The 20514-nt window shown below is 39.9% G+C and overlaps 1 protein-coding gene across 5 annotated transcripts in view; it reads right to left on the bottom strand.

The window, feature by feature from the left end:
• The window catches only part of LOC124787683 (transmembrane GTPase Marf), a 166842-nt gene that overhangs the window by 16539 nt on the left and 129789 nt on the right, over positions 1-20514 (bottom strand). For all 5 annotated transcript variants that reach the window (XM_047254501.1, XM_047254502.1, XM_047254505.1 and 2 more), the window contains 2 exons: positions 14099-14306; positions 8936-9159 (listed from right to left, as the gene is read on the bottom strand). In XM_047254501.1, the coding sequence (XP_047110457.1) occupies positions 8936-9159; positions 14099-14306 (432 nt within the window). The remainder of the gene's footprint in view (positions 1-8935; positions 9160-14098; positions 14307-20514) is intronic.

Consider the following 20514-nt stretch of genomic DNA (forward strand, 5'->3'; position numbering starts at 1 on the left):
GTCCCTTTACCATACGGTGCTCCGTTCGTCGTCATTATTGATGCCACCTCCCTTTACACTAACATTCCTAATGCCCAAGGCCTTGCCACTATTGAACACTACCTTTCCCAATGCCCGACGGATTCGAAACCAACAATCTCCTACCTAGTCACCATGACCAACTACATCCTCACTCACATTTACTTTTCCTCTGAATGTATTACCTACAAACAAATCCGGGGTATGGCCATGGGCACAAACATGGCACCATCCTATGCCAACCCATTCATGGGCCAACTAGAGGAATCCTTCCTAAAAACCTAAGAATCCTAAACCCCTTGCCCACTTCAGATTCATTGATGACATCTTTGCGATCTGGATCGATGGTGAGGACACACTATCCACATTCCTCCACAACCTCAACAATTTCTCCCCCATTTGCTTCACCTGATCCTACTCAACCCAACAAGCCACCTTCCAAGATGGTGACCTCCACCTCAAAGATGGTTACATCAGTACCTCTGTCCATATCAAACCTACTAACCACCACCAATACCTCCAATTTGACAGCTGCTAGCCATTCCATACCAAGAAGTCCTGTGGTCATCGCACCTGCAGTGACTAGTGGTCCCTCTCAAAATACCAAAATACATCGAAGATTTCACTGAAGCCTTCACAGATCGTAATTATCCTCCCAACCTTCTACAAAAACAAATTTCATGTACCTTATCTTTCTAGTCTCCCACCACCTCCCAAAGTCTGGCATTCCCCTCATAGCTCAGCACCACCCAGGACTGGAGCAACTGAATTACATTTTCTGCCAGGGTTTCAATTACCTCTCGTCGTACCCTGAAATGAGAAATGTCCTGCTCACTGCCCTTTCCACCCCCCCCCCCCCCCCAAGTGGTATTCCGCCATCCACTGAAGCTACACAATATCCTCATCCATCCCTACACAACCCACACTTCCAACCCCTTACTTCATGGCTTCAACCCCTTACTTCAGACCTAGATGCAAAACCTGTCCCGTACATCCTCCCACCACCACCTACTCCAGTCAAATCACAAACATTACCTATCCCATCAAAGGCTGGGCTACCTGAGCAACCAGTCATGTGATCTACAAGCTAAGCTGAAATAACTGTGCTGCATTCTATGTGGGCATAACAACCAACAAGCTGTCAGTCCACATGAATGGCCACCGACAAGCTGTGGCCAAGAATAAGTAGAGCACACTGTTGCTGAACATACTGCACAACATAACATCTTTCATTTTAACGACTGCTTCATAGCCTGTGCCATACAGATCCTTCCCACCAACACCAGATTTCCTGTATTGCGCAGCAGGGAACTTTCCCTGCAACACATCCTATGTTTCCATAACGCTCCTGGCCTAAACCTTTGTTAGGCATTGTTCTCATCCATGCAGACCCTTCCCAGTTTCCATTCCAGCACAAAACAGCCATCATTCCACCATCACACCCAGATATTTTACTTCGCTCCTTTTCCTTCTCCCCCCCCCCCCCTCCCCCAACCTTTCCCCTGCCCTCCGTCTAACCCGCATACTTCAATGTCCAATACCCCCACCATACTATCCCTCCCACTCCCTGCCCCAGCCTCCTCCTTACCCTCACCCATTTTCCACTCCCATCATGCACTGGTGCTGCTGCTCGCAGTGTGGTTTCAGTTGCTTGAGGCTGTGTGTGTGTGTGTGTGTGTGTGTGTGTGTGTGTGTGTGTGTGTGTGTTTTGTCTGTTTTTGATGAAGGCCTTAATGGACGAAAGCTTTATTTGTGACTCCGCCTGGGGTCAGTTGCCTTGCAACAGCCACTGCTGGTCCCAAGCCCAGATAAAGGAGGAGGGTTGGGCATTGGGCTAACAGCCCAATCCTGTAAAAAAACTCTGTTACGAAACACAAAAACAACAAGATGGAAACAAAGTCCACGGTACTAAGTGTAGCAGAGGATACACTGGAAAGAAAGAAGGTAATGAAGAAGAGGAAATGGTTCAACGAGGCATGCCAGAAGGCTACTAAAAATGAGGGAGAAGTGGCTAGCTGACAGGGAGAATGAGTGGAAAAGGGCACATTTTATCGACATCAGGAGGGAGACTAACCAAATCCTAAGAGCAGAGAAGAGAATATATCTAACCAGAACAAGCTGAGGCAGAGCGCCAAAACAAGAACTCGAGGCAATTCTTCCAATACATAAAAAATTGGAAATGTGGATTTCAGAGTCCAACTTTTTACATTGGAGATAAGAATGGCAACTTGATAAATGACAAGGGAAAAACTGTAGAAAGATGAAAAGAATACTTCTCAGAACTGTTGAATCGCCCAGGCCAAGATTAGATATTACCTACAAACACTACAGAGGAAACAAAAGAAGAAGAAGAATGGGAAGTTAGTGAAAAAGAATGGGAAGTTTGTGAAGAAGACGTGAAGATTGCAATCAAAGGACGCAGAAACAACAAAGCCCAGGGGAGGACAGAATAACATCAGAATTAATCAAGGAGGGAGGTGAGAACTTACACTTAGAGATATTTAAACTGATCCAGTTGATATGGGAGAAGGAGGCACTGCCAAAAGAATGGAATTGGTTATAATATGACCAATATACAAGAAGGGAAGCAAAATGAAATGCAGTAACTACAGAGGAATCAGTTTGTTGAATGTAACATACAAGGTGCTGGCCATCATTATCCTCAGAAAATTGCGACCATTCACAGAGAAACAACATACAGGCATACCAAGCTGGCTTTCAACCAAACCGACCAACAATAGATCACATTTTCACACTAAGACATTGTTTGAAAAACACTGGGATTATGATAAAGATATCTACAGCCTGTTCGTCAATTTTCAACATGCATATGACAGCATCAACAGGAATAGCCTATACAATGCAATGCGTGACTTCAGAATCCCTGAGAAGATAGTGAGAATAGTGCAAGCTTGTATGGAAGGGTCAAAGGCAGCAGTACATTTCTGAGGAGCCACATCAGAAACATTTGAGATTGAGACAGGCCTCAGACAACGGGATGCTTTCTCAACTGTTCTGTTCAAGGTCATCTTAGAGAAAGTAACAAAAGAGTGTAGGCAACAGAAGTGGGCTGGAGTAGAGACGGATGGTAACTTCAATTGTCTTGCATATGCAGATGACATATTACTACTAAGTGAATCAAAGCACGAGTTGAAAGAAATGTACCAGAAAATGGACAATTATGAACAGAAGGTTTGTGAATTACTTTTCTGGATCAGTGCAGCTACGATCAATGAAGTGTTAGTTTTGTAAAAATCAGCAACATGAACATTACTTTGAACTGATAACCAAATACAATGAGGTCCTTAAGGATCTTGTAATTCTTACTCACACACTCCAATACCTCCTTAAAATTATTCAAGGACAGACTAAAAGTCAGTTTACAATTATTTGCAATCTCCATGACCACAATGCAAGTAACAAGATTAATTTTGTTGTGGATTACCCATCCTTTTCTAGAATAAAGAGTGGAGTAATCTTATCTAGCTGCAAAACATCTTAAGGTTTCTTACTGATTCAATGATCAAAATTAGGAAGTTTCCAAAATTCAAAAGCTATGTTATTGGTTATATGTGAGTACTTCATACTGCTTTGCTTTAATTTACATGGACCACAACCTTCTATTCTGTATCTCAATTGGCTTCATTAATTTCATTCACTAAACATCTAAGACCAAGAACATTATCAGCATGGAGACTCTAATAATATGGGTTCCAGATAATGGCAGAATTATCTGAAAGTTGCAATTAATTGCACAGGTATCAGGCAATTATCACATGAGGCAGTATCATTGTTAGTTACTTCCTTGTTACACAAATTGAGTTTGTGATAAACATTATTCCTTAATTTTCAAACTGACCTATGAAACACAAACAAGCAATAAAGCAAAGATAATCCATGGTTCCCCAAGCCTATGTATTAACTTTTTCACATTTTGATGCTGAAGTAGAACACCTCTATGAATACTAATAACACTTGTAAATCACAATAAATGTTACTAGAAGACAGTATCATGGGGTTTTAATGCAAAAAGGGACATAAATTACAGTACATTTCTTCAGTGAGAAACTTAGCATACAAAAGCAGAAATGGTAAAAGCCATACATTAGAAGGATTTGATGAGGAGAAAAACACGATTTGTTTAATAGATTATTGGAGAACAAAAATAAATAAATAGAGGGAAGACCAGGTCGGAACATCAACAATATTAGGAAAACAATAGATTGAACTCACCATGAAGATGATATGTCGAGTTGCAGACAGACACAACAAACAGACTGTTAAACATTTAGCTCTCAGCCAAAGCCTTCTGTAGAAAAGAAAACACACTCATTCACACAAAAAAGCACACCTCACACACACGACCACTATTTCTGGCAGCTCTGACTGGAATGCAACTTTCACACTGAACAAAAGCAGCAATTTGGAATGTGGCAGGGAAGGAGGAGTAATGGCAGGGAGGGGTGGCGGAGTGCTGTCAGGCGGAGCAGACAGGGATTGGATGGCAGCACAATGCAACTGCCAGGTGCAAATTAGGAAATTGGGGGCCAGGAAGCTGGGGGACGGGGGTGGGGGGGGGGTGGGGGGGGGGGAGAAGATGTGAAATTGGGAGCAGAGAAAGGGAGGAGCAACCACCAGCACTACATGCAATTCAATTCAAAGGATGGCATCCGTTCCACACAAAAATATGCCTCCCACACAACCTGGCCACCTGGGGACAGTGTATTTGTAGTGGCAAGAACACACTTGCTCACTACACTGAAGGTCTCACCAGGGCCTTCACAGACAGGCACTAGTCTGCAAACAAGTCCCCATACACCCCCAGGAACCAGCTACATAGGCATGCCCCCTTCATCCGATTCTGAGAATTTTTCAAATTCTGATGTATAAGCAGTTTCTTGCACATTTGTTAGTAGAAATATGCACTGCAAAAAAGTTAGCAAGTTCCATTCTTAATGAACAATATGAATTTCATCATAAAACAAACCGTAAACTGTTTTGAGATTTATTTTAATAATGTTGCTTTCTGGAAATTTGCTCTATTATCTATATATCTAATAGTTACACTGCCCTAATGTTACTTGTAATATTACATTACATATATGTAATTTTTTCATGTATTTTGGGTTATACACATCATGATTAAGAACCAGTTACCTGGAAACAGAAAGTAAGCTATTGCTGTGGTGGTGTTCCTGGTACAAGCCATCACATGAGGCAATACTGTTATGTAGAAAGAATTTATATTCTGTCCCTTCTCATTTTTAATATTATATCTGTAGAAGTTTGTTTTCTATCTTACTTTGTGGAGCCTTTACGGCCTTTTTTTTGTGGATTTCAGTCTACCATTTGACCTTGTCTATCTTTAAGTTACTCTGCCCTTGTGTTTAATTTAAATGTTTGAATTATTTGTGCTTTTGTGGGTATTTCCTGTAGAGCCCACAAATGATACCGAGTGTGTTTTGTCTAGGCATATAACTCTTTTGTGCTGGTCATGATTAATTATGTAAGGTACAACCATCTTAAAAAATGCAACTGCTAGTTTTACTAACCTTCAGATCTATTTTAATTATCAGAATTGTAGTTTTTTATCTAAGCAAAAAGTTAACTAACAAACATTATTCAACACTAACTCACAAAATGAATATACCAATAGTGAACAAAATATACAAGTTGCTTGAATGTGGGAGACTAGCTATACTGAGCTCACCAATCTTCACAGAATCAGACCAAGACTAGCAGCGTTTTGGCTGCTCATGTGCTTAACATGTGAAACTACATTTTAGGACTTCTCATAGAACAGTTGTGGTGGAGTAAGGTAACAGAGTTCTTGCAGCACTACCAATGTGTTCCAGTTTTATATCTGAAAAGTTATTTGTCTTATTTCAATTATTGTGATCCCACTAAAGTGACAATGTTATTATTATTATTATTACTGTAGTCCATCCGATCGTGCCAAAACTATTGAAACAGATACTGCCAGTGTAAAGAACATATGACTGGGACTGATTAATAAAAATGAATATATATTGCATCAACAGTCACCAAAGCTCTAATCTTTCAATGGTAAACACAAGTATTTACATAATGTATCCAGAGGAGGACAATTATGCAATACTGGAATAGTGGTAAAACTGTATTACTTTGCAAGACAGGAGACAATCAAGACAAAAAATTATACACAGTATTGTACAAGATATTCACTAAAATTATCGCCAATCACAGGAACACCAGGTTTAATAAAGTGAAGAAATGGGCTGGCTTTAAATATGGATAAAGCACAACGGAACTCTTGTAACTTGTTAACAAAAGTACGGAATGCAGAAATGACATTGTTCAGAAGTAAATGAGTTTTGAGAAAGTTTCTGAATATTTTTCAATAAAATCTGCATAAACTGCCTATCAGTAATGATGTACTGATTCAGCCAATCTTATTATATAAAAGAATACACATGTCAGTGCTACAGGATGCATTAAGACTTTAACAAGATACTGAGAAGTTCACATCTGGAAGATGAACCTGGCAAGTAGATTCCATATCATAAAAACTATGCTCAGTCATCCTAAAGGAAGTTATCGTGTTCTTAAAGTGGGAAATTGATGAAGTAATAGATATTAATGGAACATATCTCAAGCACCTTTGATTCGTGAATGATACTGTATGAGGCATGTCCTTAAAGTAAGTTTCCCACTTGTCCTAGCGACAGCAAACCATATGTTGCACAAAGTGACCATGTGTGTGTGACAGAATAATGGCACAGCATGGCGCATTTCCCAAGGTCTCACAGCAGAAGCTGAAATAGGAGGCTTTTTTTCTACTTCCCACTGTAAATGAAGCGCAGTCAGTTTTTGAATGCAAAGAACATGGCACCATTTGAAATTTATCATTAACTGAGGCACGCCTATGGGCCTAATGTCATAAGCAAGCAGATGGTACATTGCTGGTGTAGAGACTTTGCAGCAGGCTGCCAAATTGTTCATCACGAGGAGTATAGTGGGAGGCCATCCATTACTACAGGCAAGCTTGTCTGCGAACACTCAGTTCCCACAGATGTGGTGCCGCTCCTTGTCACACAAAATTGTCACGGAGCACCTGTTATTCCAGAAACTGTGAGCCAGGTGGGTGTCAAAGAAACTGACTCCAGAACACAAAGCAAAGTGTATGGGAGCAGTTTCGACTTTTCTGCCATGGTAAAATGATGACGATGGGTAAAATGACAATGGTGACAACATTCTTGGCCATATCATCAATTGACAAGACATGGGTTGCATAATACAATAATTCAGAATCCAGACAGCAGTTAATGCATTACTGCCACTGTGGCTCTACCTGCAAGACAAAATACATGCAGACTATGATGCTGTGGGAGCTGGTTTTTGACAGACGGGGAGTTTTCCTCATTAACTTCCTGACCAGGGGTGAGACAGTGAATTCGGAGTGTTATTGTGAAACGATGTGGCATTTGTGATGAGCCATTCAGAACAAGTTGTGCAGGATGCTTAGTGTCGGTATTGTCTTGTTAAATGACAATGCTCGGCCACACAGCGCTTCATGAACAACAACGGTCCTACTAATTTTTGGCTGGGAGGTGTTTGATCATCCACTCTACAGACTGGACCTCACTCCCAATGATTTACATTTGGTCTGGAGCCTCAAGAAATTCTCGTCTAATCAGAGTCAGTATTTTCAAGCTCACAGAGAAGCAGAAATGGTTGTTGCAAAATGGTTCCAATCCCAGGTGGCACACTCCTATGACACCAGGATATAAAAGTTGGTCCCACAGTACGACAAATTTCTGAATTCAAGTGGTAAATATCTTGAATAACAGTTCAACACTTCCTGCAAATAGCAGTTCACAGCCCCAGGAAAACTTACTTTATTGATGCCCCTCATACCTTCAACAATGACTGGAAGAACTTGATATAGTATGTTTGATAGTCAATCTGAACATCAATTACAAAAAAAGACTGAAGTTGTGTGTAATCTCAATACATCAAATAGAAAACAGTACCAGTTAACAATGAAGTTGACAAGTCTTTGTTTTCAAATCAGCTGAAGATAATAAATGGACGAACAACAAAAGAATGCAGTTTTCAAAACAAATTATATGCTGCAGGACGACCTGAAAATTTACTATGACCGTGTATTACCACTATTTACTTATGGTAGTAACACATAATCTCTCAATGTGAAAATCATTCAAAAACTGATTGTTGCGCAGTGAGCAATGGAGAGAAGCATTATCAGAATCACTTTAAGAGACACACGGAAACATATAAATGGGTCAAGATATGAACTAGATGGAAGATGTAGCTATTAAGATAATGAACTTAAACAGAGTTGGGCAGTTTATACAGTCAGCTGATTGGATGGCATGTGGACTGAAGAGATAAGGAAAGGAACGAGATGATGACTTAATGGAGGTTGGGTACATGCAGAACCAGCTTACATACATACAGAAAAAGAGCATTATAATGGGAAAGTCTAGCGGAAGCCTTTAGCCAGCAGTGCATGTCAAATGGCAATTGATGATTGTGATTGTCACTGTATATACAGGGATTACACAGAATTTTTAGCCCTTAGCTTGCAGCACTCTCAAATTAGCCGGCTGTCCAGCAACTGCACAGAAATGATTTCCAAAATCTGTTTTATAGTAGACAAACATGCAAAACAAATCACAACATTGCCAACATAATGAGTATTTTTAAAAAATTCAAGAGCACAGCAAACATACTGTTTTACTATCAGGAAGTGAGCACATGATCTCAGTACTTGAGATGCACTCTGCACTCCTACCAAACATAGCTTGTGATATTTTCATAGTTCAGGTACTGCTTAAGTTATGAACACAAAACAACATTTCACTGAACAAATGCAAATAAGTTTCATCCATGTATTTTAGGCAGAATAACATACCATGTGAGCATAATTGTGTAATGCAATTCGATGTCCTTGTTTGCCAGTGAATCTATTTATCAATGCTGTAATGCCCCATGAAAACCGAAATTCCAGATCTTCATGAAAATCTGCACACAGGTTATCACAATTGAGCCGATACAGTATCTCAAAAGGTTCCCTACGGGGTAGGACACTTAATGATACTTGTTTTTTCTCTGGAGGAAGGAGCGATGACATTCTTTCTGTCAAAACAAGAAAAAGCAATTTACAATCTGTAACACATTATTAAATAACAGATTTTGAACATCTAACTACAGGAACTATTGGCTTTATGAAAATGCAATGACTAATACTATGTAACATTGTACAACACAATATCAGAATTCTCAGCAACCAATCTTTATTCCAATTCCACAAGAAGGGATACACCAAGACAAGAAGTAAGGTAGGAATCAGTAAATCACACTTAACCATAGAATACATTAAAGCACAGTCTATCCGCTAAGCATAAACATTAATATGGTTAAGGGACTGGTGCACCAGCTTGTATAAGGTGGTTTTGCACATGGCACAGCACTTGCTGTGCCATTTGTGCCTATGCGAGCCTACTTCTTTAGGCTGTCAATGGCGGTGCGTACTGTTTGATTACGTGTGCTCACTCTATCGGGTTACAATGCTCCTTTTCCTTGGGGAAAAGTTTTCACTCTGGAGATGTTCATATCTTCATCAGAAGATGCTGTCACAAGAGAATACAGTCTGAAATGCCAAAGGGTGTGGACGGGCTTGGCACCCACTCTCCCAAGAGACCATAAAGGAGCACTTGTAATGGAGGCACAGCATCTATGTCCATATCCATGCAGGCACACAGTGATGGAGGCAACAGAGAAGACAGCGACATTGGCAGCAGTGGCAACAGGGGCTGTGGAGATGGAGGCAGCACAGCACTGATTACTCCACCCGGTGGTGGCAACACCCAGAACGAACACAACACAGGAGATGGAGCGGGTATGCATCACGCTGCGGGATCCAGTGCAGATGGTGGAGGCAGCTGCGGGGCCAGAGGGCTCTGCAGTGCATGTTCACTCAAGCCTGGGGGGAGGTGGTCATAGTGTCATTACACCAAGCCATCACAGCGGTGGCCTCAACAACGATGGATGACCACTGGTATCCACTTAAAGAGTGCTGGCCAAACCTTCTGGCAGGTGCCGGCTGGTCATCAGGTATGGGCCAGAGCAGATGGAGCAGTGTAGAGGGCCAGCAGCCATGAAGACACTCCACCAGACTATGGTTGCCAACTAGAGTTAAACCATACGAACTCCAGAACCTATCAAGGGCTTTCTTGCGAGAAGACTGAGTGATTTATTTTTTCACCTGAGTTTTAAATGTATGGACCAGTCACTCTGCCTCACCATTGGCCTGGGGATGAAAGGTAGGAGCCATAATATGCTGATTGCCATTCCTTGTACAAAAATCTTCAAAATCTCAACACAAAAACTGTGGAGCGTGGTCCATCACAAGCTTATACGGCAATCCTTCTAAAGAAAAAAATCTTTGAGAGGCACATGACCATTGCAGCCATGGATGTGGGTGGGCAACAAACCAGATAAGAAATTTTTGAGAAAGCATCAAATACTTGAAGCCAACAGGAGTTAAAGGAACAGACCTGCAAAATCACGGTGAATATGCTCAGAGGCCTAGGGGAAAGAGAGGCCCATGGTGCCACCTAACGGGTGGCATGCTGCAGGCAGGCTGTCACAACACGCATGATCTCATTATCATCTGGCCAAAACACGTGGCAGGGGGGCCAGCAATTCTGTTAAGAGAAACACCCCACTAGTCCAGCTGGAGAAGGTGCATGATATCCCAATGCAATGTGGATGGAATCACAACCATGGGTGCTGACTCTTCAGTAGCCAACAATAGTACACCATCAAGAACAGACAGGAGGTAGGGGAGAGCATAATAATTACGCAAAGGATCTGACGCTCAGCCCAGTGGTTTATCCAGCTGGCTGTGGTGGACAAACTGAACAACCTTGACATAAGACAGGATCAGCCATGGCAGCCACTGAAATCCAAGAACTGGTAATGGGACAATCATCTGCGGTTTTTTGGACTTTGACGTCTAAATGAAAACACAACGGTTCAGCCTGATCAAATGCTGGATCAGGGCTGATTGGCAATCATGACAGAGCATTAGCAGTAGTGTGTTTTGCTGTGGGTCAGAAATGAATCTCTTAGTTATAGCGTGACAAAAACAGAGCCCTTCGTTGCAGGCAATAAGCCATTCTGTCTGGTAAAGATGCTGAAGGACTGAAAAGACAAAACAGGTTAATGATCAGTAATCAAATGAAACTTACAACCATACAGGAAAACATAAAAATTTTTGAGGGCATACACAATAGAAAGAGATTCTTTTTTTTATCTGTGAATAGCACTGTTGTGCCTGATTCACGGTTTTGGAAGCATACACAATAGGGCATTTGGAACATTCTGTATATTTGTGCACAAGAACAGCCCCAAACCCATACTGGGTGGTGTCATTGGCCTAAAAAAGATGTTGGCCTGCTTGGAAGGTAACCAAGCAAAGTGCCGAGTGTAATTTTGACCTTACAGGATAAAAGCCACTCGCAGGTGGCAGGAACATCTTCATGTCAGAGAACATGAAGTGGCTGGGCCAATGTGACTGCACCAACAAGAACTTTATGGTAGTAGAAAATCTTTCACAGAAAGGCCTGCAATTCTTTGATATTGGTAGGATGTGCAAAGCTCTAATGACATTGACATGCTGGCACAAAGGCTTGACTGTGATGGATGACATATGATTGGAAAAATTGTGATTTATCCAAATTACATTTCAAACTGACAGTAGCACCATGAAAAGGTATGAAGTGTTCATTTGTTGAGGAACATGAGACCACAATATCAGAGAAGTACTTAAAGCACCCAACTTTAAAATCAAGACAGAACCAAATGCTGCTGTTACATATTTTGACAATTACCAATGCAGCACACATTCATTCACTAGAGGAGACAGGCGTGATAACACACAGGATCTAAGTTGATCTAGTTCCAATTTGACTTGCTCCCTAAAGCTACCAGGACTGGGTGGGCATGAAAAGAAATGGGGCGCGCCGTCAGCTTCATCGTTATGTGAGCCTTTAACTTAATTGCACACCATAGAGCTTCGGAAAACAGGGAGGAATGTTCTGAGTAGAGTGCATCCAGTTGCTGGTGCAGAATTTGATCCGATACCAAATGCATTTCATCTGAAATAGAAAATCCAAAAGGCTGGTGCAGAATTTGATCCAATACCAGATGCATTTCATCTGAAATAGAAAATCCAAAAGGCACCTAACCCAAATAAGTTCTCAGTGTTGACATCATCCACTACTAGAAAGGTCAAAGGCTTAACAACTGCTTTATACAGTACGCAGCAGGTAAGTGTCCCAAAAAGAGTATTTGCTCTTTATTGTAACTCACCAGACATTGAGATACAGGAAACAATGCTAGACACCCAAGAGCAACACATGTTTGAGAATTTAACACAGCCACTGCTGTGCCTGGGTCCACTTGCATTTATAACATCACACATACTTCACACTGTAAAGCACATTCATGAACTTATCAATGAGAGGCCTGGGGTATTATAGCATCACCAACCATCAAATAGCGTCCGAGTTCTGGTGGGCCTCAGTAACAAACCAGCAATGTCGGCTCAGCCCATGAAGTTCTGCTGCCCGTGCTCTGTACAACTTTTGCAGCCACTTTTGATAATGGTAAAACTCAATGTAAGCAGTGGGAACAAGCTGACACACAAGGAGAGGAGAAATCTATGACAAGAGCTTTACACAAATTGCCGGAGGCACTTTTCATATGCTTCCCAATTTTCCACACAGTCATCGTACAGAAGAAACGGTGAGGTTTTGTCAAACCTGGTGTGCCAAATTGTTTACTGCCCAGGAGAGAGTCTCTGTTGGTCGGTGAGAGCTTGCTGTTGTTCACCAATGCCTGCTGCTGGTCAATGAGAGATCACTGTTTTTCAACAAGAGAGTTAACAACTTCTTCTACTGACATGTTGGCTGTATGTTGAACCAAAGAAATGAAACACACAACAGAGTACTGCACTCATTGCGAAGTATGTTGTAATGTTGTTCACATACAATATCAGAAATCACCAACCAAGTTTTATTCTGTGTCTATATGAAGAGATCCACAATAACACTACATGAATACAGGACAGTACAATGTCTCATAATTATAGAACACATCTGTAGGTGATTATATAATAAGCAAATAAGTGTAAGTGGTGCCTAGGGCCTGGTGTGCTGGGCTTATACTGGGCTGCTGTGCACGAAGCGAAGTGCTTACTGCGACATCTGCTCAGGCTGTAAGGCAAACCTCTCTGGCCCGGCCTTGGAGACACTTTTATCACATCCTGGTTGATTACACACACTCATGCTGTAGGGTTACAACATGATCTGTGCATTAACTTGACTAGATGAGACAACTATACATGTATTTCCTTCTGGACATACTAAAAGATCAAAAAACAGTTCTAAATTTATTCCATCTAAAGGTTGCTGTAAGCAGTGTGACACATGACAAATGCATGGCATGCTGTAGCTTTGTACTAATTTTTATTGGTATTTCAACAAACTGTATCGGTGAACTTTCCATCCAGACAAGAGGTTCCCCTCTCTTTCAATTAGGGCGTACCAACCTCTGCCTAAGACGTAAGAATGAGGAATCTTAACATATGCTATGCACAATAGATGTTTTCTTTTTTAAATAACATTACAAATCTCAGAAATATTTGATTGTTTAAATATGGGCTCCAAGATTTCTCTCATGTCTATTGTGGTCTGTTGTTACTTTATTTTATTTACTGTCTCTCCTCTCCCTTCGAAGCCTATATATTGTCATCCAACTTGTCCAGCTAATTAAAAAACAGTACATAAGAAAAGTCAAGCTAATTAAAAAATAGTACATAAGAAAAATCATTCAAGATGCACACCTTACACTACAAATATTAGGTATTACACAACTGTAACTGTCTGTGGTAATATGTATCCAAGCCAAATAGTACGGCCAAAGTTTTCAGGCAATACTTTCTTAATAAAAGCTACATTACTGTCACAGCTTTTAACAAAACAAAGCAATAAGAACATAAGAGACAAACCTGTCATTTCTCGTTGACTGTTCTCAATGTTCATGGCCAATGCTGTAGAAAGCCGTGCACGAAGATTGCTACCCAGTCCATTTTCCACATGAGCATGCAGTTCTTTCTTGTACACGTTGAGAACCAATTGTTCTGGATGAAATGGTAAGTTGAACTCATCCACAAGGACAGACAAACGACGAATTTCCTCACTGAGTGCTTTTGAGACCTACCAAAATGACCAAAATTGTGTGAATGGCTGTATTAGTAAAGGAAAAATAAATTTAACAGTCATTAACAGACACAATGTGGTCTCCACTCAACCATCTCCAATCTCAGAGAAATTTTGCACAGATATTCCATGTAGAGTAAAATTAAATTTGAGCCCAAGATACAAATACAGCACACTCCCAATTACCTAGGTTTATACAGATCAAGACTGCAGGGGTAGCAGAAAACACACATTCCAAAATACACTGTTTTTAACAGAAACTGCAATTTACTGGGTTAACAAAACATGCTACACATCAAATTTGAAAGCCCACTGTGTTACTTACATATTGTATATCTGAAACACTGTACTGAAAATTACTGACCTTCAGCTCCTAGGGAAAGTTCAAGGCAAACATACTGATCAGAAATTGACCATGGATATGTTACAAGAGTATAGTCCCCATATTTAACTGAAATAAAATGGGGAAAAATTGGAAACATATTTCACAGATATCTGATGGTGGGATTTGGTCTTACATCGTCTTCCAGTGTTAAATACGAGTCATGTGCTTAACGCCATATTCTAAACAAAAATATTTGTCCCCATTACAGCAGAATACATTACATTTCAGTTTTTAAGATTGCTAAACTAGGAATCAATAATTCACAAACTGTACAATCAGCACCCATATAATAGGGAGATTCCTGTAATTCACAGTTTTAGTAGGTTTCCAGTAGAGGGCCGCAATATGTATTATGAGTTTAGGCCACATGCAAGCCAGCTTAAAATTAAAAATTGTAGTAATGTAGGTGATATGTCTGGATTAGACACAAACATTTTTGTGCTCACTGCAGTGACAAAATTTCAAAGCTGAATCATTCATCATTTTCATGCTATGCAAGATGAAAGTTGTGGCAAAATCAGTTACAACAATTTTTTGAACATTTTGTGACTGCAATAATTTTTGTACATGCAAAGTATTCTGAATGACCTTCAGTTGGTTCTGCACGCAAGTTACCCTTGTCATCAATTCTACTAAACTCCAGCAGTTATTTGTGAGTATTCTAGAAATTATTGCTATGTAAACATGCCATCAATTTTTTAATTAAATCTGTGCATTAATGTCATGCTGCAAAATATTATCACAGAACGATATGGTAGATACTTTGCCCAAAAAAGGCAAAGGTCCTGGTTCGAGTTCTAGTAGAGTAAACAATTTTAATCTGCCAGTTAGTTTCCAATAATATGCATCACACTTCTTAACTTTTGTTTCATTAGAAAGTGCCAATGTTTTTTACCAGAAAAGTTATGTTTGTTTTGGAGACCTTCTGGACAAGGTTAGAAAAACTGAGTTTGAAAATGCAACTGCTAAAAGATTTGCAAACCTCACTTTAACATGTGCATTTTATATTTAATTATTGTAGTTAATTCTTTAATCTGTCAATGAAGTATGGCTTCTGCAAAAAGTTTTGTTGTTTTTACATGCAACATTCTATTTAATGCATTTTCATTTTGGCTAAATTCATCATCCTCTAAGAAAGCTAAGACCGTGCCTTTTATGCTACCAAGAACTTTTCCCTTCTTCTCACCAGTCACTGCTAACATAATCAACTACTGTTTAAGCTTTCTAGCATTCTAGTTGAAACTGTGAATTTGGTAATCTCTCATAGGATCAATCAACTTTTTGGGACAAGCACTAATGTTTGCAAATCTTAATATTTAATGACACACACATTTTTTGCTCTAATCATTCAAAAGATCATCATAATCAACACAGTACTGGCATTAGAAATGATTGGTATTTTGCTGTATGGTCATTCCATCTCAAGTGATCATGAGCTTCGCACGCCTTGTGCTTCAAATTTTCCTGGAATTTGCTTTGCATTTAGACCAGCCCTACAATTGAATCTGTGCAAAATTTTAAATTACGAGATTTAAGTATATAAGAAACAGTGGCCTTCTATTTGGATGGCTTTTCAACAAATGTGCTTGAAAAACAAACAAAACCCAATGTTAGAAGTTCTTTCATAGCAAGACAAAAGAAAGAAGGAATTTCTTACTTTCAGGTCTTGGGTAACTTTTGTCTGTGAACCAGAAAAATAGAGTGTGGCAGCATGTAAAGCATTTTGTGAACCATCATAAAACATTAAAGTGGCTCAAAAAACCTGCAGAGAAAATATTACAGTTTTTTTGACCATCTTTGGGATCAGATATCTACAGAAGAAAAAATGCAAAGGTACTACAACTTTGCACAATTCTTAATGGTGCATGGGACATGACTATTAGCGTATCTTTCTGCTTAGTAAATTATTTCTGATTATACCCAATTACAAACATGGCATTGAATTTAAAATCAAGACAAACGAGCACGTTCTGATGCAAATATTGCAAAAAGGTCATTTTAAAAATTATTCTTTCTAGCATCACTGGAAAGAGAACAACTTTCTGTGCTAGCAACATCCTGTTGCATCTTACAAGTCACTTTACCAAAGGGGCCAATTATGAGATTGAACTTCAACAAAAGTCATGTGTAATATGTTATAATCGCACGCAACATGGTATAGGTTGCTGAACCCATAAGTTCAAGACAAGCAAGAATGACAACTGGTAGACCAATGGTGGTGTTCCAAATAGCCATGGTAATCATGGGAATCTGATGGCTCAAACAGTTAAAAACCATTAGCTGAGTCAGTTTCTGTCCCTATTCTGGTAGTGACCATGTATGGCTACAAAGACAAGATGGGCATGATGATGTTATCAAACATTGCTGCAATATTCATGATAATGTGCTGTTCAGGAATCCAATATTTATCTTCACTTTAAGGCCAACAGATTGTGTGAGCTGGACCAAAAGGGTACATGAATTTCACTAAGACACCGTGTTCTTCAGCAGCAACTTCAGACATGTTACCAATTCACCATCGATTGTTGTAGATGCAAGCAATGTATTGGCCAGGAATAAGACTTAAAAATGACACTAAAACCACACTGGTGTCAGTTGATTGATAAACCAAGGTCACAAAACTAGTTGTGTCATTTGAAACCCAGCTAATTGAGTCTGGTTGAAATCCACTGGCTAAAACTGGTGATTTTGGCAAGTTCCAGCTAAAGTACGGCCATTTGCAAATCATCATCTTGTAGCTTTCTTTCATCTTGGCATCAGTTTGCCAATCCCACTGCTGCTTGACCTGGCACTATGCATTGAGCAAGATGGACCATCTTGCAATGGTAGCATACTGGGAGCAATTTTTCTTTTTAAGTTCAACCTTACTTTTCACCCCTTTGCTGAATCAACTTTAAGATACAACAAGACATTTCTAGTGGAGAAAAGTGTGCTCTTTCCAGTGGTGCTGAAAAGAACAACTTCTGAAGTGATCCTTCCGCAAGATTTACATCCAAAATTGGCTTATTTCTGCAGTTTTATATATCACAGCCATATATGTGATTGAGTATGATCAGAGTGTATACACGGACAAGGAAAAAAAATTCCCAGATTTTTCCTGGTTAAAAATACAGTTTCTCCCGAGTGAAAACACATTTGTCCATATTAAATGACAGTAGATTTTTGATTGGAATTGTAAAACTTATCAATCTCTTGAATGGTTATGTTTTTACACACAGGCATAGAATTTCCCGGCACTTTAGAAAACGAAACTCAGGGAAAGAAAAATGTTTTGGAAAGATCTTTGATAGGCAGCAACATGTACACTGCATATTTTTCTATTACGAAAGTATAAATTTGAATTCCACCAAACACCACGTTACTTTCCGAACCACTGAAATAGAGATTGTGATGCGCTTTTGTAAGCCAGTCATAGTTCATGTCATGTGATCTCGCCAGCCGATGACAGCACATATTCAGACCATAGGGCAGCCAATAGCAACATCACTGTTAACTAGTGCGAATACACAAACTGGAAAAGTTAATGTTTTACATTAATATACGTAGTGTTGCTACTAGAAAAGCAAAGGTTCCACATACTGCAAGAGAAACTGAGCTTTCATATATAATGTTAATCTTTTTGCACGTGTTACACATTAGGATATATAACACAAATGTGCCAGCAAAATTTTTAGTCGAGTCCAGTGACGTGTCCTCGAAGTTTTCCCCAAATAAATTAGTTACCAGAGAGGAAAGAGGGCTTCCCGTAGTACTACATCAATTTACTCATAACAACGACATATATGTCTGATCTTCTGGGCTCGAAATTCCTCTAAATGGCTCATCACCAAAGAGTTGTTTTAAAATAAGAGGCAAATGCTCTGTGATTTAAGAAATTCATCGTACATTCTTGCACATAGTCCAACTTCTGTGAAAGGAAATTTATTTTGAAAGTAACTCTTTTCAAACCACCATCTGCAATACTTTCCCGCAACATGTTTCAGTAGTTGCCAGAGAGCGCCAGATAACAGGCGCCACCACGCTTGCGCAGCTACAATGACACAGGTCCAGATTCCCAATGAAGTAGGCCTCGACCTGATATTAAGCTTTTCAGTGTGGTTTTTGGGACTTAAATTTTCTTGGAGTACCAGTACTGTATTGCCTCATGTTTTGGTTCTTTATTATGGTATAATGCCATATGTGCTAGAAGATGAAAACGTGCACTTGAAATGAAGAGAGCGGTTGAAACTAGCCAACAGTGTGGCTTCGTTTCAAATACACTGACTGCCTCAGTGGGAAAGATTAATAAAAGCCAAATTTCTTTAGCAAACCGACAAAAATAACTTCATTGTTCTGTAAGGTGATTAATGTTCCACTGTTGAAAAGGTGGACATAAAATCAAATCTGGAAACTAATAATGTATCTTTGCCTTCCATAATTACGTGAATGTACTTTAATTCACTTGACTGCTCCCCGCCACAGAAATCCGTTTTGTTTTAATTTGATGACAGAGCAGTAAACGAAGAAGAAACAGCAAAATCACTAAATGTAAACACAGGTCACGTGGAGATTACAAAATTTCCCACTATAATTCAGACTGCTCTGCACATCAGCTCCGGATCTATATTTCTGCACCTGGGCAATACTAGATAGTGTAGTAGCAGGATACAGTAATATCTTTTTTTAAGTATTAGTTCATACCAGTCAAAACTACAAAAAATTAACTGAAAACAAACAATGAAAAATTCCCAGAATTCTAAAAAATTTCCAGATTTTTCCCAGTTTTCTCCCGGATGAAATGCTTCCAGGCTTTTTCCCGGATCTCCCGGTTGACCCGGGTCATATACACCCTGATGATCCACAATAAGTGCTTAGGAAGGAAGATACACTGACAGAGTTCTGCCCCAGGTATGGTTAATATATGTGCCAAGTTGTAATTTTTTGAGTTTTGCGTCCTTTTTTTTTTTAGTAGTAAACTTCATGAGATATCTGACTCCAAAGAAGGCCAAAACATTTGAAAATTTTTCTCTGCACTTTTTTTGGGATATTCTGATCCATTACACTGGCGCACAAAGTGTTTTAGACACTGCCACACAGTGTTTTTCTGATTCAAGGCCAGAAGTTGTATAGAATGTGAAAACAAGAGGTTCCTGGTTGCTGTTCCCTACTTTGTGGGCCTACTTACACTGAGGTGACAAAGTCATGGGATACCTCATAATACCGTGCCAGACACAGCTTACCACTCGACATGACATGGACACAACACATCACTGGAAGTCACCTGCAGAAATACTGAGTTATGCTGCCTTTATAGCTGTCCACAAGTGAAAGTGTTGCCGGTGCAGGATTTTGTGCACAAACTGACCTCTCGATTGTGTCCCATAAATGTTTGACAGGATTCACATCGGGCAATCTGGGTGGCCAAATCATTTGCTTGAACTGTCCAGAATGTTCTTCAAATGAATCGCAAATAACTGTGGCCCCGTGACATGTTTGGGAACATGAAGTCCATGAGTGGCTGCAAATAGTCTTCCAGTAGCCGAATATAACAATTTCCAGTCAATGATCAGTTCAGTCGGAACAGATCCAGTGCATTCCATGTAAACACGGCCCAAACCATTTTGGATCTATCACCAGCTTGTACAGTGTCTTGCTGACAATTTGGGTGCATGGCTCTGAGGGATCTGTGTCACACTTTAAACCCACCATCAGCACTTAGCAACTGACTCAACTGACCAGGTCATAGTTTTCCAGTCATCTAGGATACATTCGATATGGTCATGTGCCCAGGATAGGCGTTGCAAGCAATGTCATGTTGTTAGTGAAGACGTTCGCACATGT

The sequence above is a fragment of the Schistocerca piceifrons genome, chromosome 3 (assembly GCF_021461385.2).
Source record: "Schistocerca piceifrons isolate TAMUIC-IGC-003096 chromosome 3, iqSchPice1.1, whole genome shotgun sequence".
Classification (NCBI taxonomy): Eukaryota; Metazoa; Arthropoda; class Insecta; order Orthoptera; family Acrididae; genus Schistocerca; species Schistocerca piceifrons.